The sequence below is a fragment of the Gossypium arboreum genome, chromosome 3 (genome assembly GCF_025698485.1).
Source record: "Gossypium arboreum isolate Shixiya-1 chromosome 3, ASM2569848v2, whole genome shotgun sequence".
Taxonomy (NCBI): Eukaryota; Viridiplantae; Streptophyta; class Magnoliopsida; order Malvales; family Malvaceae; genus Gossypium; species Gossypium arboreum.
In genome coordinates, this window is record NC_069072.1 from 3104267 (window position 1) to 3126366 (window position 22100).

At 29.8% G+C, this 22100-nt stretch overlaps 3 protein-coding genes across 4 annotated transcripts; 1 reads left to right on the top strand and 2 right to left on the bottom strand.

The window, feature by feature from the left end:
• The first annotated feature begins 635 nt into the window (after positions 1-635).
• Positions 636-2641, top strand: LOC108486560 (LIM domain-containing protein WLIM1-like). The gene is made up of 5 exons (XM_017790679.2): positions 636-970; positions 1097-1193; positions 1791-1834; positions 1927-2010; positions 2106-2641. Exons 1-5 carry the CDS (start codon positions 833-835, stop codon positions 2331-2333), a joined length of 591 nt encoding a protein of 196 aa, XP_017646168.1. The 5' UTR covers positions 636-832; the 3' UTR covers positions 2334-2641.
• Positions 2642-5111: 2470 nt separating this feature from the next.
• On the bottom strand, positions 5112-9105 carry LOC108486559 (telomere repeat-binding factor 1). 2 transcript variants are annotated; one of them, XM_053025409.1, is made up of 7 exons: positions 8715-9105; positions 8071-8247; positions 7744-7961; positions 7573-7657; positions 6764-6847; positions 5814-6164; positions 5112-5613 (listed from the first exon to the last, which is right to left on the bottom strand). In XM_053025409.1, exons 2-7 carry the CDS (start codon positions 8218-8220, stop codon positions 5599-5601), a joined length of 903 nt encoding a protein of 300 aa, XP_052881369.1. In that variant the 5' UTR covers positions 8221-8247; positions 8715-9105; the 3' UTR covers positions 5112-5598. The 2 variants fall into 2 exon arrangements, with proteins under 2 accessions (XP_052881369.1, XP_017646167.1); XM_017790678.2 differs by having other exon boundaries at positions 8071-8263; positions 8715-9102.
• A 3230-nt stretch (positions 9106-12335) lies between these two features.
• On the bottom strand, positions 12336-13826 carry LOC108484636 (cysteine-rich and transmembrane domain-containing protein WIH2-like). Its single transcript, XM_017788500.2, has 3 exons — positions 13583-13826; positions 13246-13414; positions 12336-12507 (listed from the first exon to the last, which is right to left on the bottom strand). Exons 1-3 carry the CDS (start codon positions 13632-13634, stop codon positions 12462-12464), a joined length of 267 nt encoding a protein of 88 aa, XP_017643989.1. The 5' UTR covers positions 13635-13826; the 3' UTR covers positions 12336-12461.
• Between the last annotated feature and the right edge of the window lie 8274 nt (positions 13827-22100).

Below are 22100 nucleotides of genomic sequence, written 5' to 3' on the forward strand. Positions count from 1 at the left end.
GGAGTGTCTTGTTGAATTGAATCATTAACTCACCCACTAAAATGACATGAGTGTCGTGCGTTAACATTGTTAAAGTCATTTTGTTAAATTCAAATTCACTGCAATGTCCATGTTTTTAGTTACGTTGCTATTTAGTGAATATATTTTTTATTTTAAAACATCACACCAACAGATTTAAAAAATAACAATGTTAATTTTTTTTTCAAAATAAAAGGACTAAATTTTTAGAAATAAAAGTACAAAGATTAAATTTCAAAATTTTAAAGAATAGAAGGATGTATGGTATATTTTAACCTTTTTGAAAGAACCCAAGGACATAACCAAATTTTAGGTTGTATTCAGTACCATGTTACCTTTGACATTGTTCTAACATACATCACAATTTTAGTTACTAAGAATTGATTGTCAATTATTGAAATTTTCATCTTCTTACCCTCACATTTTACAATTTTCCTTTGAGTCCTTAATCACAATTATGAAAAAGGGAAGGATGGGGTCAATTTAAAATGAAAAATAAAGTAAAAAACAAAAAATTACAGATAGAAATGTAAAGAAAGTGTTTCAGGAATTGCTTAAAAGGAGGAGAAAAATGATAGCAATAGTGGGGGCACCTCTTTTTCTTTTTTATCAAATCTGTCTATAAATCTACCTTTTTTTAAAAAAAAAATTGTTGCCCACAATTCACTGCATCCTCTATATTAATAATAATGGAGTTGTAGAAGGGAAGAGAGAATAAAAAAACTAAAAGAAAGAAACTAAGCCAAAAAGAAGAAGAAGGAAGGACTGAGTTGAATAATATTGAAAGGTTAGTGAGTTGAAAAATAACATAAAAATGGCAACATTTGCAGGGACTCAACAAAAATGCATGGCCTGTGACAAGACTGTTTACTTGGTTGATAAGCTCACTGCTGATAATAGGGTCTTTCACAAAGCCTGTTTCAGATGCCACCATTGTAAGGGTACTCTCAAGGTAATTAACCCAATATTATGATCATTTATGGGGTTTTTTTTTTTCAATTATATGCATATTTTCTTTTGGAATTTGCATTTTTTGGTATATTAGAAACATGAATTGGACCCTTTTTTTCTTTTGCAGCTTAGCAATTACAATTCTTTTGAAGGGGTGCTTTATTGCAGGCCTCACTATGATCAGCTCTTCAAAAGAACTGGCAGTCTAGACAAGAGTTTTGAAGGTAAAATTCCATTGTAAACCCTTGTTAGATTAGGTTTTCTTTGGGTTTAGACCTCCGATCACAGTCATTGATGGATCTTGACAATAAATTTTAGATTTAACTAAAGTTTTTTTTTCAATAAGGATTTAATAAGAATTTTCAAAAAAATTGAAATCTTAATGAAAATTTAGAAAAACTTTGAGGGGTCTAATTAAACCTCTATCTTTGGTATCCAGTAGTCGCATTGAGTTTCAACTAAATTTGAAGTTAGAGTTGAGTTGGACCTTTAAATGAGGATAAAGTTCTCCCAATATCTTACTTAGGATATATTGAATTCATCATCACTCGACTCAGTGTACCTTTAAACAGAGACAAAATTCTCTCAACATTGTTGTTTCCATTCACAAAACTCGAACTTAAAACTTTACTTAAAAGTATTGAACTCTTTTATCACTCTACTTAACAAATCAAACTTAAAATTTTACTTAAAAGTATTGAACTCTTTTATCACTCTACTCAACAAATTATAATTTTTTTTATTAACATTTATTACTATATATGAGAGGATTCATTAAACCCTTTGCTCTAATTTCTTTTTTTAATGTATGATTCTTTTAGGAACACCAAAGATTGCCAAACCTGAAAAACACATAGAAAATGAGGTAATTCTTTGTAAATTTTTTATGATATTCTACCACCAAACTAACACATATACTAATGTCTAGCCATTGATTGTTTAATTGTATGGGAATAGAATGCACAGAAAGTGGTGAATTTATTCGGTGGAACCAAAGAAAAATGTGTGGGATGCAATAAGACTGTCTATCCAATTGAAAAGGTGAATAAAAACCCAGAAATTTTATTACAAAATATATGCAATTAAGCAATCAAAAATGAAAATTTCATTACAAAATTTTGTTCTTCTTCAAAAAGGTTGCTGTTGATGGGACATCATACCACAGAAGCTGCTTCAAATGCAGCCATGGAGGTTGCACTATTAGTCCATCAAATTACATTGCACATGAAGGCAAACTTTATTGTAAGCATCACCATGTTCAACTCTTTAAGGAAAAAGGAAACTATAGTCAACTTGAAGGTGACCGACAAGAAGAACCCATCACTGAGAAACTTACATCCATGGAAATTGCTGCTGAGTCATAGTTTATGAATTGCTGCCCGAGTCAGATCATTTATTGCCATTGCTGAGTCGGTTTGTTCCCATGGGTTTTTTCTTCGTTTCTAATGTATTAGTTCATATATTTCACAATCTCCTCTTGCAAGATGTGTTTGTTCATCGGGATATGGGTTAATATATTTTTGTAAGTGGAGTGTTAGGCTTGAAAATAAGACTCCTCTTTACTCATGGTTTGTTTTCCAGCATTTGATTGTGGAAGTATTATGATGATTTTGGCTTTGAGGTCTTCTAATCGCAAAAATGGGAATGGATTTTGATTTTTTTTTTTTTATAATCTTTATTCGTGTCGATTGAATTACGGAACGAAGTGATAAAAAAAATTGTGTTTGAATTTTCAATTGATATTAATTTTGAGTTCTATCTTTAAATAATTTCTATTTGTAATATCTTTGATCAACTTCATCCAACGAATGAACTCACTAAATAAATAGACATCGATTTCCTCCTATGTGACACATAGGTTAATCGCCATGCATATAGAAGATTCTAGAAGTATAAACATGTGGTTTCTACAACTTGTATAAAAGATCAAAATGATCCACGAATGTTTCCGCAATGAACTTTAACAGAGTTAGAACTCGAAAAAGAAAGAAGAAAAGATGGAGAAGAAAACATCATAATTAAAGCAACTATAATGGCCGACAAAGTGATGAATGCTGTAATGATGAGCAAGCACAGCTGCACAAGGCTGTACATAAAACTATTCATATACTGCATCTGCGGAAGAAAGTGGGATTTTGATTCCATGGGGCTTTTCTTTTCTTTTCTTTTTTTTGCCTCCTGTAGAGACTACACTATTCAGTTCTTTAAATAAAATATAGTTTTTAAATTTTTCGAAAATTTTCATTTAAGTCATTAGGCTATTAAATTTATTTTTGTGTGGCTTTCTTTATTTGCAGAACACCGACATTGACCGGCAAATAAATTTGGATCTAAATAATATTTTTCTACTCATCGATGAGTCCTAATCAACTGTGTCAATTGTCTAATTGTCGCTCACAACTAGCTAGTTGAACCCTTTTAAAAATAAATTTAGAAGCTCAGTGACTAAAATAAAGACTCTCAAATAATTCAATTACTATTTTAAAATTTTTTAAAGTTAAGTGACCAAATATAAATTTACTAATAGTTTAAAAACACAAATACCCGATTTTAAATTAAAAGCCATGATTCAATATGCTATAGATTCCCTTCACGAAACACACACTTGAACTCAATTTTCCAATCACAAGCAACTAACCTTTTTATGCTCCATAGCACAACACTATCATAATCCACCTCGCCTCTATATAAGGATAAAACCTCGCCTCTATAAGGATAAAATCCAAAGCTGCTAAACTGTTCGTTGTCTCACCTTCATCTTCCTTACCAACATCTATCCATTATATATACCTCATAATTCAGCCTCAATAATAATACAAATCCCTATGTATTCCGTGCAAAACCAGATTGTCAGACACCATTCTCATCTTGGATAGAGCCTCCAGCTACTGCATAACCCCTCTCAAGCACCATCGGTGTTGACTTCAGTCCATCCTGATTTAGGACGCTACTAACAAATTGACTGTCATATCATCTCCTTTTCTTTGTTATCCGGCCCATCTGAGTTATGAACAGCATCACAGAATTCTGGACTCAATCGTCATGCCTGTTCAGCGTACTTTCCCACTCAGAGAAATTCTCATTAAACCTGGTTTCGTTGTAGCCATAGACACCAGCATAACAAACCGAAAACCACATCCCAATTGTCATCATTCAAAACAAAGCATTCCTGCCTAGTTATATTGGCATGAATCCAATCAACTAAATTAAGGCCTAAGAACTCGTTCAATCTGTCATTCTTCACAACTCGGCTCCAAAGACCCGCCGCTGACAAGCACCTTCACAAAATATGATCTATATCCTCCAACCTAGATTCACATTGACTACACCAGCGATCCGTTGTAATATATCTTCGCCATATTTTAGCATTCCTCAACAGGTTGACATGAGCCATAAGCCAAAAGAAATACCCTCATGACTCCCTAATCTTCCAAATCGCCTGCCACTGTTTATCAATACCTCGACCAGGTTCCTTAACAATTCATATGGTGAGGAGTGAACATGGATCCTTTGTTCCATCTCCAACCAGGTTAAGTTAATAAAATTAAAAATTTTAACTAATTTACCGTTTACACTAATTCATACTCACTGTTTTAATTATCGTTTTAACTAATTTAATTGGTTAAGTTAATTGTGCAAGATATATAAATAAATAAGTATTTGATTAAATTATAAATTTAGTTTGATGGATGAACGGTGAAAAATTCAAAAAAAATACATAAAGTCAAAATATGTTATTATCTAATTAATTGATAATGTATATGCCTATCATCTAAATAATTTTTTTTAAGGTTGACGATCAAAGTTCACCCAACACTTGTTAGATATTGGGTAATGTACAAAACTATAATCTTAAATGGCAATGCAAACCCACTGAAAAAACCATTAAATCATGAATACCAATTAATGCATTACTCTCCCTACATTTCATAATCATTATAAATAAAACTGAATTTCCACCCAAAATATATCAACCGAAATAATGTATGTGCTCAACTGATCTGTGACTGAGTGAGTTAAATTCCCATAACATAGCAATATTCCCTTTGTTTCAAAATCTATTTCTAAATGGCAGTTCCTAAAAAGAAAAAATTAAGCACAAAGATGCAAACAAAACTATATAAGATATTGGCACAAAAAACTACAGCAAAATGAATTCATTTCTATTGAGAATGGCATGAAAATGCTTAAGAACACGAAGAAAACTACACAACAGATAAATCTCAAATGCAAAACAAACAGTTCCTATCCCCCCTATTTACATGTCTAGTTTCTATGTTTTCCAGCATCCTGAGCGCAGAGCTATTCAAAATGAATAAATATCAACTGCAATCCCATAATATTCTCAAAAAAACAAAAAACAAAGAAAGAACCCCTGCATTTGAAACCACATTAGCAACGTTGTTAATGGAATCTACTTTTCCTCGCAAAAGGAAGAATCCTATACATATGCAACCAAAAAGGCCCTAACCCTTTTTTTTGTTCTCCCCCGGACGGCTACAAATAATAAGGATGATCACTGGGTGCCTGCTACAAATAGGGACGATGACTGGGTGCCTGCTGCAAAAGGGATGATGACTGGGTGCCTGCTGCAAAAATCGTCAACACCTCTTTGCTCGTTTTGCCAAATCAAGCTCGAACCATCTGTGTATTACACAAACAATATTGTACAAGGAATCCCATAAATACTGTGTAGAGGTTCTATATGCAAAAAAATTTAAAATAAAAATCGACATTAGTTAAAGGCGGGTGTAGAATAAAAGAGAAATAAGCTTGCATGGTGTATTTCTCTGTGCATATGTTCATGTGTGCAAAATAAATAATGACAATACATGGCAATTTACCACTTTCTGATTGTTTCTTCCTTTTAGAGTTTTCATTGCTGCTTCTGCAAAAGCTTGCGCTGCCTCTGCATCAGCTTCAGCAACCTCTGCCTCTCTTGCTGCTTCTTCAGCTTCTGCTATTGCAGCTTCTGCTTCTGCAACTGCTCGAGCAGCGGCTGCAGCAGCCTCTTGTGGTGTCATCTTCCTCATCCTAGCTAACTCTAAATCAATCTGAGATTTTGTGATGATTTTCAAATCATCCCTATCAAATCGAGGAGAAACCCTTTCCCTTCCCTCTGAAAATAGCATGGGATGATTCCTCCTCCTGTCTGAAAATGACAGAGCAGGTGCAATCCTATACCTGCGTTTCACCTGCAAATAAAAGCAAGGATGATTTTAACTAAATAACTACCATAAACTTGGTAAGGTGGTATTAGGACTATCAAGAAGCATAGAGAGGAATTCCTCCCAAAATTTTACAAAGAAACAGCAAGCATGTGTTACACAGAGTGGAGTGCAATCAGCCTATACACTGAAATGCCTTCTCAGTTCACATTTATCAATTTAACTAGTTCCAGGAATTCTTAATGATGCCAAAAACACACAGATGTACAGAGCAGTCCTTAGATCAAATTTTTACAAAAAAACTGCAAACATTTGTGTTTTACACAAAGGGTGCAGTGCAATCAGCTTGTTCACTATAACACCTTCTTAGTTCACATTACTCATAAATGCATAGCAATCGTTGAACTTAAGATCAAATACAACCCTACAATCATGAATATATAACTTACAACTCCGAAATCCTTATCTGTTTCCAAAAATTATAACAGAGAATACATCCACTGGCATCAAAATATATGCAAATAATATATTCATGAAACAAGACATCTATTAATTTCTCAGACAACAAACTTCATGACTTAGAATAAAGTAGCATCAAATATGTTTCCATGTGGTATGCTAATTACCTTTATCAGTCTACCACAAGCTGTTAAATACTTTAACTTCGCTGACAAGAGCCTCTTAAAGTCAGGAGGTGCCCAGTATTGCTCCTACAGAATAAGAAAAGAAATTGGTCAATTATGCCAACAAACTCTTAGTTAACACATGTTTACAGGGACATCAAAATGCTAAAGCCAACAGACTGATGGGAAACACACGAGCTAAACATGGTTGCTGCTGCCATCACCAAATTTTGAGACTCAGCATCACATCTAAAGCAGATTACATTGATGAAAAAAATAGGTAAATTATACTTAAAAACCCTCTAAATTGAAGACATATCAAAAGAAACATACAAATGTTAAAGCCAACAGGAAAACAACTAACAGATAACATATGAGCTAAGCATAGTGGGTGCTGTCATCACCAGAATATGAGATGGAACATCATATCATTTTAAGTCCAAGAAAGCAGATTAAATTGATAAAATTATTATTTTAGAATGTTAAGTTCCATCAAATTTCTTAAGCAGAATAGTCAGGGATCTATTTGAAAATAAATAAGGGTAGCAACACCCTGAACAAAGGAAAACATTTAGCAGACTGCCATGACTTATGTAGTCACTCTCTTATGCCTTCAAATTCAAACTGTACAAATAAACATTTATGTCACACGGCTTTCCTTGCAGCTATTTTCTTCAATTAAAAAGGTGTATATCGACCAATCATGAGCCATTTCAAAGTTCTCTGTTTATTAAAGACCTCAAATGCAAGATTTTCTTTAAATAGGAAAAAGAATGGAATTATAAACATGAATACTGGCATATAAACACTACCTCTATATATGCAGCAATATTTGTCTTGTTTGAACCACCAGGCTCCTTCAAGGTTGTAATTGCTTCCATAATGAGGTTATCTAACCTACAACAGTGACAAGAATTAACAACGTCAGGAGTGAAATTATACAAGATGAAATTAATCAAACAAAAATAAGAACAATGTCTAACCTGACGATGGATCTCTTTGTAGAAGATGGAATCTGTAATGTAGCACTGGAAACTGGGACGGACTTAACATCCACGATTTCCTCATCACTTGGAGCTACAGCGAGGTCCACCGCACTCTCCTCCTGTTTAGGAAAGCTAGATGTCCTTTTCACAGCTAGCCTAGCTTTGTCTCGAGAACCCCATCCATTGGCCATCACACTCATATTTCTCCATTTATCCTACCCAAAGATACAAAGAAAACATGAATTAACAAGTACAAAACTCTATAGGTACTTTTCATCAAGACAAGGACTGAACCATTCAACATGAGAAGCCAAAGGAACATACCTTAAGATCTACATTGGAACGCAGATACAAGACGCCACTAAATTCAGGGTCTTTCAGTATCGTTCGCCATTTTCCAGCACCATGTTTGATGACTCCAGCTTTTAGCGCTGCCTCTTCTTCAGGTGTCCATTTCTGCTTAGGAGCACCCATTTAAAGGAACACAAAGGGGAAAAAAGCCTTCAAATTCAAGAAGCTGCAAAAGTCATTTCCCTCAATATTAGCAGATAAAATCAACAAAAAAAGAGATTTCAAGCATCATTCCATGGAATTAATATTGAAACAATTATCATCAATATTCTGTTATAATTGGGTAAATTTAGCTAATTCCTAATCGAGAATAACGTGAATAACAAATCAATACTACATGATTCCAAGAAATGACCATCATCATAAAATTAAAACTATTTCAATAAAGAAATGCCCCTTTATCAACTAACAAAGCGAAAAAATGACATAATTTCACCCATCTGATTTCTAAAGATTATTAATAGGAATAGCATACAGACAGAAAGGCAATTAAGCAAAATTAAAAAGCAGATTTGAAACAATCGAAAACACGAACGAAATTAAAACGCAGATTAACATATAAAAAATGAAATTACCAGATGCGCACAGACAAAGAGGGGGAAAAGAAGAACAATTACCTTATGATATAATTTTGTGGGTGACTGAATCGGAGATCGGAAGGCGAAGAACTGCTATTTTTCTTAAAAAGACCGAAAAGAAAAAGAGAATTAAAGAAGAAATTAAATTCAATTATTTTTTTCTACCATGGCGATGCTATGCTACAGGAGATTTCACGGCGATTCAATGGGACGCTGTGATTTTCTGGCGGAAAAATTTGTTAGGGTTTCTATTTTTTCCCCCTTTTTGTTTCTGAAATAAGATTAGGGTTTACTCGTGTCACGTGTGGAAGTAGGATGTGATCCCTGAAATGAATATGTTATTGACACGTGTCCAACGACTTTGGCGGCTTCGGAATTTTGACCTTTACTAACAAAGAGTAACAAGATTTAGTAGCTTTTTAGAAATTAAGGGAAAAAATTACCCTTTTTTTCCTAATCAAGATAATAAATAATTTTGCATAATTTATGGCAGGTAGGGACGAGGGTAGTGGGAAAATGGAGAAATTTCATTGTAGTCCCTTTAAAAATTATATAAGTAAAATTGCATTTTAATCCATTTAAAAGTTTATAACTTAGCTTAAGTTCTCTGAACTGAAAAAAGTTTCTAGCTTCGTCCATTATGGTAGGTTAGGACTAACCTACTACTAAGCTTACACATTTTCCTATTAATGTTGTCAGTTAAAGACGAGTTATTAGTTAATTCTCATGCACCAAAACCAAATGAGTGATTAACAATTCAAATGAAGTTTTGTTTTTATCTCCGCTTTGTTGTTATTCTATCTAAAATATCTTAATTTCTTTATTTTCGTTGGAGAGTGTTTCGGAGTACAAATTCTAATATTTATATAACTCGTCGTTTTCTTCTAGAGCTCTTAATGGTCAACATAGAGCCTTCAATCCCAACTTCAACCTCTTCCGCTTAGGTCCATCTCCAATTTACATAAACATCTTACAGTTTTTCTTTTTTGAAGTTTTTTGAAGGTTAAAATATGTCATGAGTCCTTATACTCTTTATAAATTTATAATTTTGTCTATGTACTTTTATTTATAGAATTTGGTAACTATACTTTTCAAATTTTGAAATTTAGGTCAAACTAATAACACTGTTAAAATTATTTTATTAAACTCAGGTTCATTATAAATGTCAATTTTTTAGTTACATTGCCACAAAATAAGTATTTCCTTTTTATTTCAAGATGTCACACCAACAAAACTAATAGCGTTAACAATTGGACCTGAATTTTGAAATCTAAAAAGCAAAGATACTAAATCCGGGAAATAAAACTAAAATGACTAAATTCTAAATCGGTGAAGAGTATAAGAATCTATGGCATATTTTAACCTTTTTTGAATAATGGAAACAAAATCTTTTGGTTAAAACATGTCATAAGTCCTTATATTCTTTGTAAGTTCGGAATTTAGTCGTTGCATTTTTATTTTTAAGAATTTAATTCATTTACTTTTTAGATTTTTAAATTCAAGCCTAATTATTAACACTATTAAAATTATTTTTGTTAAATCCAAGTTCATTACAACATCATTTTTCTAAATAAATTGTTACCAAATGAGTTTTTCTTTAAATGTCATACCAACTAATTTAAAAAAAAATAGTATTGACACTTGGACCTAAATTTTCAAAGAACAGACCTATTCTAAGTTGATAGGTATTATCTCGATCCTCAGTGACTCTGCCATTAAGAGATCCAAGGGCGCCATGGCACCTTAAAATGGTAAATTTTCAATTTAAATTTTTTATAATTTATAAAATTTTAAATTAGTAATAGTAAAATTGTATTTTAGCCTTCTAAAGATAATACAAATTTAATTAAATTTTTTAAAAATTATAAATATATAAACTATTAAAATAATAATATTATAATTTTTACTATCGTAAAATTTTATAATTTAATTCTCAAACCAACAAAAATTTTCGAACTCTGCGTATCTAAATTTCTCATCAACATTGCTCACAAGGAAACACAATCATTCAGCGCATTGATTAATTCCAAACAATCAGACTCGATAATAACGTGATCAAATTGCTTCTCTTTCAGCCAACATAAGGCTTCTTTCATAGCCATTGCCTCTGCAATTTTCGGTTCAAAAAACAGCCTTCAAATAACCTGATATGCAGCCTAAGGCACTACCAGCAGCATCTCTCACTAACACTTGCCAACAAGTTCGACCTCTCAATACAACCGCATCAGTATTACATTTGACCCCTACCGTCGGTTGAGGCTTCCACCGACGAACAGCAGCCGAAGTAGGCGCAGATACAACTTGCACCTTGCTAGAAGCCGATTGTGTCGCGATCCAGCATAAAAGACAAAATAAGAAGCTTGGACCTCAACATTCCGCCAAAAAGAAATGTTTCTATGAAGCCATATACTCCAAAGAAAAGCAAGAATTCCCTCGGTTGTAACATCACCGATGCATTGCAGCACAGAGTTTATCAAATAAAGCACCGAATCTGTACCAGGAGCCATTCCCGACGACTCCCATACCACCTTAGTTTTCAGACAATCGAGAAACACGTGATTAAAGGACTCCACAGCCGCACAAGAATAATACTAGAAAAATTATTAATAACAACTCTATATGTGTTTGATAACTAAAAAAAAATCAATAAATAATTGTTAAAATAAAATAAATAGGTAAATATCTCCTTATCATTGTTTAAAATAAATTATTTTTTAAAATAAAACATCCTAAATTATGTAAAAGAACATAAAATATTGTACTAATACGATTAAAATTATGAAATAAATAATTTTAAAAATTCAAATTAATTAAGACGAAGTAATATAATTATATTAATAGCAATGAAGTAAATAAGTTGATAACTATTTTTCACGTAATCTGATTTTTTTATATAGCAATAAAATGAGTTCAATCAAAATAAAATTACACTAATCAATTGTATAGAAAATTAATTATTTAATTAATATAATGTAATAGAAAATACAGAATTCGTGTCAATTGAGTTTTGTGAGCTTTGTTGCCAATATAAAAATACGTGAGTTTTGTGAGCTTCGTTGCCAATATAAAAATATGTGAGTTTGAGTACATTAAAACTCATTATCTTTCTATTTATAGGTTGAAGAAAGAGTACGAGTTACTTCGACTAATTATGATTTTTTTATATTTTCATTTAATTATTTTTAATTAAAAATTGGAGATATCGTTTAAGCCAAGACCTTAGAAGCTAATACTACACTATAAAACATACCACAATGCGTTGCAAAAAGTATGAAAATCTATATTTATAAAAAAAATTATTGAATTTTAAAAGAAATTTTAATTAAAATGATAAAATTAAAATTTTAGAATTCATATTCTAAGTTTAAATTTCGCATTTATTTTAGGTTGAAATTATTAATAATTATTTAAAAATAATAATATTTTAATCATTTTAAAAATCATTTCGTAACATTAACTCGAACTCTTCAAAACTTAAATTTTACTTTTTAATAATATAAAATTAAATTAATTAAATTTAATAATTAAATAAATAATTTAAATATTCCTTTACTCGGCAGAGCAAAAGATGCCAATCACTGTCCAATTGGCTAACCTTGGAACAAATATATATACAGATAAAAACTAAGAACTAGGAATTAATATAAAATATAACAAAGGTTTAGTTTAATTCCAAACAAAGGTCCAATTTAATTATTTAAAGAACATAAACAAAAAAATTAAGCAGGCGAGACAGTAAGAACATTTGATTTTTCAACATTTGAGGCATTTGGCATAGTTGGATTCTCAAAAGCAAGCATCCAGCAGGCAACAACAGCACAGAGCAGCCAAACTGCACAAGCAATTTAATTAATTAAATAAATCAATTAATGGAAACAACTATACAAATCAATCAATTCAATCATCAGGTATTAATTTGGCAAAAGACTGTCTTTTGTCTATTTCTCTTTCGAGTTCTGTTTCCACATGATTTTGTTTTTCATTCAATGATTTTGAAAGCATTATGTTTCTAGAAAGCAATTGATAGATTTTAACATCCATAATTTGTTTGACTTTGTTAATTTAGGTTAAAATATGCTCTTAATTTTTTTACTTTTATAAAATTTGAGATTTAGTCAAAATAGTATATACGTTCTAATCAGTATGTTAACGAGAAATACTTACAATGATTTTTTAAATTTAAAAAAAAATAAGAGGATTGAATCTCAAATTTTGTCGAAAACTTTGAAATTATAGGAAATTTGAAAGAAAAAAGAAAGAGGTGAAAATAGTTATATGACCGAAACACCCCTTGCAGCATCGAACGCCGGAGACTGACCAAAAAAGTCTAGGGGTATTTTCGGAACATTGACAGAAAATATGAAGAACTGACTGATCACGCGAAAAGATATGACCGAATGCCATTTTTTCTCGGCGATTTTGACGAAAACGATTTTTTCACAACAGGCGCCGAGTGGAATTAAGTTAAAGATTTCGTGGATCTGACTTACGATTCAATATACGGTAGAAATACTCGTACATGCAAGGGAAACCCTAAAGTCGTGCAGAGAATGAGGGAGAGGTGACTTACCAGCCTTCTAAGAAACCAGTACTTTGCTGTTGCTGGGGAGGAGGCTGAGCAGGATATTGAGGGGCGTAAGGAGGAGGATATCCTTGAGGAGGATAACCTTGAGGATATCCTTGTGGAGGATATCCCGGTGGTGGATAAGCATCCTTCGGATATCCTTCCGGTGGATAACCTATTAATTTCAAACACCAAAAAGAAAAAAGAAAATCAGATCCGTTAGATGACCGGATCTATTCGATCGCAATGCAAAACAAAAAAGGCAAATATGTAAATCTATATGCTAAACAAACAAACAAGCCAAAAAAAATCTCAGAAAATAAGCAAAAAACCAAGTTTTGACCTTGAGTAGGAGGAACACCAACTGGAGGCTGTTGTTGATTGTAATAACTCATCACTGTTCTTTGTGATTTTCCTGCAAATAGTTTCGCTAAGTAAGATCTTTCTCTCTTTTCTTGAGTAGAAGATTTTTTGTTCCTTTTCACTCCCTGGGGAAAATTTTTTTGAAGAGAGAAGGCTTTGTGTGAACTGTGGAGGAATAAGGCAAAGTGAATATTATTATATACTGGATATTTTCAAAAGAACAATTTGTTTAACAATTCTATTTTTTTTTCTCTCTTGTTAAAGTTGGGAAGGATTGTCTTTTACTCTTTGGCGGGAATTACAAGATGGGGAGTATCTGCTAAGTTTTTTAGCGTGTATTATCAGAAATAATTAGTGAAAAGAAATAATTTATTAATTGTATATATTTTAACTTGCAATTATGATGGTATACTTAAATGAAATTAATGTTTCTGTAGTTAAAAAAAATTACTAATTAAACATTAGTTAACAAGGTCTCCAATTAGCCTCGGATTTTGGGCTTGAACTAGTAATCCTTGAAATGGATAATATTGAAGCAATCTAAATAATTCAAGTAACTGAAGTGGATCAGCAACATTCTGCAATAAGTCAAGCCATCAAGAACCTACTCCAACTTCTTTAGATGATTAGGATTGCAAATATCTCCAGAGAGGTCAATAGGGTTGTTGATGGTTTGGCTTCAATACTGTTCTCAAGACTATTAGGTAGATATATTTTCATGCAACCGCCGGATAAAGTGCTTCAATTACTGCACGATGACTGCTTTGGAATGACTTGACCTCGCTTAGTATAGTTATGGTTCATTCCTTCTTGTACCGAAAAGAAAAAACATAGTTAACAATAATTTTTTCTTTTTTCGATTGAGTATTGTTTGGTTGGGATTGACATTTTTATCGATGTAGGAAGACTTGAGTTTGAATGCATTAAAACGCGTTTTTTTCCTCCTATTTAAAAGATAAAATGAATATTATGGGTAATTCTAGGCACTGTATCAAAAAAATAAAATAAAATAATTTTTCTATAAAAAACAAGAAATTGAAATTAATGCTCAACAACAAGACTAAATTAAATATATTTTGTAAAATCTTTTAAAAAATTATTTCTCCATACCATATTTTATAACTAATTGAGTTTTAGTTCGTTGGTATCATATAATCCCCGATTTATAAATGTAAAGATTACGAGTAATTTAAGCATTGTATTAAAAAATATTTTTATAAATTAAAAGAAACTTAAAATTTATTTTTAACTAATTTCATAACACATAATTAGTTTATACATCACACGAATATACAATTTAATAATTGTATATATTTTAGCTTATACTTGAAATTATGATTCTATACTTTAAAAGAAAAACTAATAAAACATGAGTTAACAAGAATCATTGTTTATAAAAAAAGAAAAGAAAAAAGAAATCATTGAAATTAATGTTCAACAATCATTCTGTTAATTATTTCAGTTTATAGACTAAGATGATAAATACCTTGGTAGGCTTCCCCCATTTTGACATTCAGCTTATAAAGTTCAAAGTGCTGCGACAGCATGTGGTTGTTGATGGATATTACAGCCCATTCTGTAATATAATAAATGAAAAAAATAATTATATAATAATATAAAATTTGTCACTCAGCTTTACAAATTAATCCAATATTCCGTGTCCAATGCGCGTAAAGATAAACATGACAAAGCTCGCCTCTTATTTTCCGTAAACGCAATATAATTTAAAAATATATATTATATTTTTAGTCCTTCTTTAACTCTTAAATAAGAGGAGAATGCGCTTCAGTGCACTTGAACTCCTGTCCTCTTACACTAATAATAATACTTATCCTAACTGAGCTAAGACTCAATTGGCAATTCCATTGATATATTATATTTGATCATTAATGATTTTTTTTTGTTGTATAAATTTTAATAATTTCATGTTATGTCTGAATTGTGTTTGTTTATATTAGTTTTATTTATGGTTTTTTTTTATACAATGTCTACACCGATAATAGTATCGATGTCAAACAAGTTAAGACTCAATTGGTTTATGGTATCATATTTAACTTATGGTAGGTTTGGATGGATAGTGCGTTTATCTACGGTTAGTACAAAAATAACGTTGTCAATGAGATTAAATACTATAACAATACTATAGCATGAGATAAAAAAGTTAGTTAAACGCACCATACCGTATCCAATCGCTCATCCAAACTCACTCTAAGTGTTATGATTTTAATTTAGCTTTTTTTTTAATTGGTGATTTCATTATAATATAAATAAATATATAGAAAAATTATAAATACTTGTAACTAAAATACATTCTTGCTCCTCATTTTTGACTTTTTATTTATTTATTTTTTTTGATAACTCTTGGGAGGAAGGTACAGTTAGATTTCAACTCATAACTTTTGTTGGGAATATTAATTAACATTATCATATTGGAGAAGAACTTTGGTCCCAATACTTTGTATATAAAATTAATTGAAATTTCTATTAAATATTATTAAATAAATAGTTTAATGAATATAAAAAATATGCAACTAGAAGATCAATAGTTAATACAAAATGGACTAGTATAAAAAAATTAAAGCCCCAAAGTCAAAATTAAAATAATTTTTTTAAAAATCGAATTAAATTATAATGAACAATTTTAAAATTTTAAAAATTCAATCAAACTGAATTCAACTCGTAATATTTTATTAATTAACTTTCATAATCTAAATTTTTACTGAAAATAAAATAATCTAACTTTCACCTAACAAGTCTTACATGTACTAAAAAGTTTATTTGTGATTTAACCAATGTTCTTTGTTTTTTATTAAAATAATTATCATTATTGTAGTCCAATAACATCACCCATCATGATTTCTAATTAAAAAGAAGAAGCAAATTTGCTTACTCAAGTAATCTTAATTTCTATAAAATATATATTTGGGAAATTGGGACCAACCCATGCCTTCCAAATTAATTTCATTTGTTTTATATTAACCTAATGTTTTGAAATTTGAATTATTTTATGTCTTAGTTTTGAGAATCATGGTCACTCTTGTATCGAGATAAGGGATGTGGTCAGGTTGAACTTAAATGTGATAATGTCTTTTTAGTGAAAATAATTTTAGTTAGAGAAGCTATTGATAGTCATTTTATGGAACTGTGGGTTATTCATGAGTTGATACAAAGAAATTGGAGGATTCATATCCATCATTTCCTAGAGCTCATAATGTAGTTGCGGATTTCATGACCAAGCATGCTGCTATAGATTTCACGGGTATCCAGGTGCTTTGTAGAACCCCATATTCTGTGCGGGAGCTAGTTTAGAAGTATGTTATGGGTTTTTGATTTCGTGATTGCTTTTGTAATAGCTTAATATTGTTTTATTTACCAAAAAAAAAACATTATATCCATAACAATATATATAATAATAAAAAAACAATATTTCCAAATACTAATTGAAAATAACAATTATGAAATGAAATTAATCATTACAAAATTTAAATAAAATATAATCTAGAATATTGTAATAACTTTGGACAAAAATCTATATACAAAATATCACAATTATGCACCTACAATCAAATTTGCAATTACAAATAATACAATCTAAATAACTATATTCAGAATCAACATGTAGAAAGTATGATTAGATGGTACATTTAGCCTCATATTAGAGTAAATAATTCAAACAATGTGAAATCAATGTTGTTAGAATCGGATTTGTGCTTAAAGTGATCATACGATCGTTTTTAGCTCATCCATTATAGAAATAACAAATTCTAAAAAATTTTAGAAACATTAAAAAAAATTAGGAAAAAAATCACAAGTAAATAATAATAATAATATACACATTCATTTTATAAATCATAACAACAAATATCAATATTTAAACTAATTTAAATTCAGTTCAAATATTTTTAATCATTTTATCTAGTTCGATATTTTTTGTCGTTTCAATTTTTTTTCAATTTTACGGTACCGATTGAACCGCTTAAACCAATCATTTTTTATTCTGATTCTAACTGTTATAATAAACATCGATAATGGTGGTAGAATTATCGCAAAGCAATAAAAAAATATAGATTTTACGTGGAAACCCTTTCGGGAAAAATCACGAGCAGAGGAAGAGAAATTCACTAATGTTAAAAAAACGAATAATATAAGAGTAGCCTCCACTACATCTATTTAAATGTTGAAAAACCCTATTCTAATCAAAGTCAAATAGAATAACAATTCTATATGGATTCAACTTGCGTTGTATGGTTTGTACCGCCTCGCAACCCTAGTCTAGTTTTGTGCTTAATTACGGCCCTTGGCCTTTCGCTTCCACAAATCTCATTATTTTGTCACTATTTTTTTCTTCAACAAGTGATGAGATTCGAGTCACACAATCTTAACATTAATAATTAGACTCAAACCCAAAATCTTAAAATTATTAAAATCTTTTGATTGAAACAAATCCTCATTCAAAATATTTTTTTTATATAATTTACTAAATTGAGATAAAAAAAAACACTTTTGAATCCACAATCTCCAGTTTTTATAATCATTGGCATGCATGTCAACATCTAAATAAAATTGTGAATTAGGTTGGGAATGGATATCTATTTCATTACACGTTATGGAGATAACCCTAGCGTCAAGTAAGAAAATATGGGAAATGTGTATGAACGCACTAAAATGTAATTTTTGCATTCTCAAAAAGACTTCAACCTTTTATTTTATTGTCGTCTAGTTCTAAAATGCAAATATTTTGGTTTGGGTTTATTTTGTCTTTTGGTCCTTTCTATTTGTGTCATTCTTGTGTTCCCAAATTGGAATTTGTGTATATCAGCATTTGCCTAACAGCTATTTTTTCAACGCCAGATTTGCTTGAATTAGAAAATTTGTGTGTTTTCATATCTTGATTTGCTTTTCCTTTCCATTTGCAGGTTATTATTACGTATAAAATTAAAATTATGGCGTATGTTTAGGGGTCTTATTGAGCTGAGTCAAGTTTGAGTGCTTGACTCGACATTCAAAGTTGGATACTGAACTATCAAATATCTATTTTTAAGTTTGAGTTTAGTTCTAGATATAATCGAGTTATTCAAGTTTTTATTTACCAATTTTTGTACTCAAGTTTGAGCTCCTCTCAATAATTAAGCTTAAGATTAGTAATATATATTAATAGCAATAACGTAATTTAATCATATAAAAATATGAAAAGCTCAATAAAGCTTATAAGCCGTTCGAATCAAGTGTTACTAAACTCAAATTTGGCTTGATAATTATCGAATTGAATTCGAATTTTTTTCGAGTTGAACTTGAATAGCTTGCAAGTAGCAGTGTCTCATTTACACCCTTGATATATCTATTTATTCTTTATTTGTGATTTTTTTTTTCTTTTCACTAACATTGCATTAAATAAGGTAAAAGTATCATGAAAACTCTTGTATTAGGAATCATATTGCATATTGTCTCATTTACAAAATAAATTGACAAATTAATCTATGTACGTTAGATCAAAGAGCAAGTTGGTCATTCTATTAAAAAATCCATCTATTTCCACTGTTAAAAACTAGTTCATGTACATCAATATGAGGTACACGTGACATGCCATGTCTAGTTATTTTGTCATCCAAACCAGTTTTTAATAGTAAAAATGAACGAAAATTTTTAACAGAAATAATCAATTTACTTTTTAAATTAATATACAATGAATAATTTGCCTAATTTTTTTGAACAATCTCATTATAAATTTTAATTATAATTATTTTTTGTGATACAATATTTAAAATTACTCATAGTTCTTCTCGAACTCATAAATAAAAGGATAATACGATTCAACACAGTCAGTGCCAATTAAATAATAACCTATATACCTATGAAGAACTTTGAACGTGCAAATTCTTTTGGCTCATTCGAGGATGTCATTTGTGATCCTTGAGTCGTAATTGGGTTAATAAATATATTATTATATTCAAATATTTAATAATTGAGTAGTAATTTGGGGTAATAAATACATTATTATATTTAAATATTTAAGAATTCAGTCGTAATTGGGGGTAATAAATATGTTATTATTTTCAAATATATTATATAAAATAAGAATACTTTTTATTGTTTTGATTTTGATTTTGTTTATTTGTCAATTAGTTTCTTCCGGTGCTTTCCCCATCAGAGGAAGGTATACACTATGGCGCCTCAAAATTTAGGTTTAACTTTCATATAAGTCCTTGTACTATACCTAAGTTATGAATTTAGTCATTATATTTTAATTTAGTCAATTTTAGTTCTTATACTTTTCGAATCGATCATTTTTAGTCTTGGCCCAAATAGTGGCAGTTAAATCTATTTGATTAAATTATGTTATTAGTCATGTACTGTGTATAAAGTTATTGATTTAGTTCATGTTTTTCAAATATGTAAATGATAATGATGAATATATTTAAAAAATGACTTGGACTGTTCATCGAATATTCGAAATTGCCTTAATAGATGCAAAGAAGGGGTCCGATCATGAATTCATGATCTAACAAGGATCATTTTAGCAATAAATTAACAAGCTGGAAAAGAAAAAGTCTAACACGGTGGGGGAAACGTCGATCAAAAGTGGTGACATATAACATTAGGGTTAGGAATATTTTTAGGTTTTGCAATTTAATACTTAATACAGAAAACCTAAAAGCTATGTTTAATTAAATTGAAATATTAGACCAATTGTTTGAGTAAATTAAAAGTCATTTATTAACGTGATAATGATATTTAATTAGTCTCATAATATATAAATTTTGTTTGGACTCACTAATTAAACATAGAATTTCTTTGTGTTGCGGATTAATTAAAATGAAAATAAATTATTTGTTGATGAATTATTTAGCATAAATTATGATATTCTCTATATTTATAATTTTTAAAGGATTAAACTAAAATTTTATCATTTTAAGGGTCAAAGTGCAATTTTACTTTTGCCAAAAAAAAGAGATATTTGAATGTAGTTTAATTGGATTTGACATTTTAGGTATGTAATATTTAAGATATTATGGCCATGTTTAGTAATTGGTTGATTGTTGATCGCAGTGGTTGGTTTGACTATCTAATTCTATTAAGCGATTTGATTAATTGATATTATTAAATGTTTATATAAAAGTCTTGGTAAAAATTAGCTTATAATTGAAAGTTTATATATGTAAAATAACAAATAATGGCATGTCACATTTTATTATTAAGTATTTATTTGTTTATAATACTTTAGTCTTTATTGAAATAAAACACTGTTAACAATGAATTAAAGCATCCATTATGGAAATTAATTAGTGAATATTTTTGAAATTTTAAATAAACAATTTTCTTAAGTTCTTTATTTGCAAATTTCTTAAGTTGCATAAGAAATCATTTTACACAAGTAAGTTGAAAATAAACTAAGAATACATAAATTAATTAGTGAATATTTTTTAGAATAGAGGCTACTGATATATTGGCATCCCTATTAAGTTTGAGAGCATGTGACAAAGGAAGTATTTTGAGCAAGTATAGTCGGATATGTCATTCCACATATCTCATTCTCAATCAACTGTGAAAAATGTTGCCTATCCCTGCAGTATTTTATTTTGGAGGTTTTAGTTCAACAAGCTTTTGCAAACCTCTATTCATCAAACACTACAATTAAAGGGTTTGACTACTCAATCCTCCATTTGTGCCCAAATCAACTAAAAAAAGTCTAAAACTCTGTTTACCAAACACCCTATATATATATATATATATATATATATATATATATATTAATACATTAATAGTTTGTGTTAAATATATTTTGTATCGTGTCATAGTGAAAATGATCACAGATAGTAGGAAGCAAGAAGGGTGAAAGTACTTGTTAAGTCCTTCTATTATAGAGATTGGATTAAATTGGTCTCTCTATTATTAAATAATCAATTCAATTCACATATTATTAAAAAAATCAAATAATATCAATTTGTAATAAAGTTAACATTTATAAAAACTATTATTTATTTATTGTTCAACTCTAAACAAAATAATTTATTTAAGTCAAAATGTTATTTTTATTAAAATTTGATATTATTTTTCCTTTTAATAATAAAAGGACTAAGTTGATTATGGGACTAATCAAAGGGCCGATGCATAGTAATGAAAGTAGGGAATTAGGCCATTGAAAATTTAATTGGGCTATTAAATTTTTTGAAAAATCTAAAAAAAAAATCAATTAAACCTTTAAAAAAATGAAATTTTTATTAGATTTACTCAATTTTTTGAAAAAAAAATTCGTTGAAATTTTTAATCAAGTCCTCTAAAACTTAATGTTAAATTTCGTCACCGGGTACAATAGAGATAAGATAACATTTGACCCTTAAAATTGATAACTAAGTCCACTTTGGTATTTATATTTTTTGTTCACTTTCATATCTAAACTTAGCAAATAGAATTATTTTATTTTCTAAATTTGAAAAATATAAAATTCGATGACATGACACTTTGAAATTGTGTTACATCATCACTTAAAAATTTTAAAA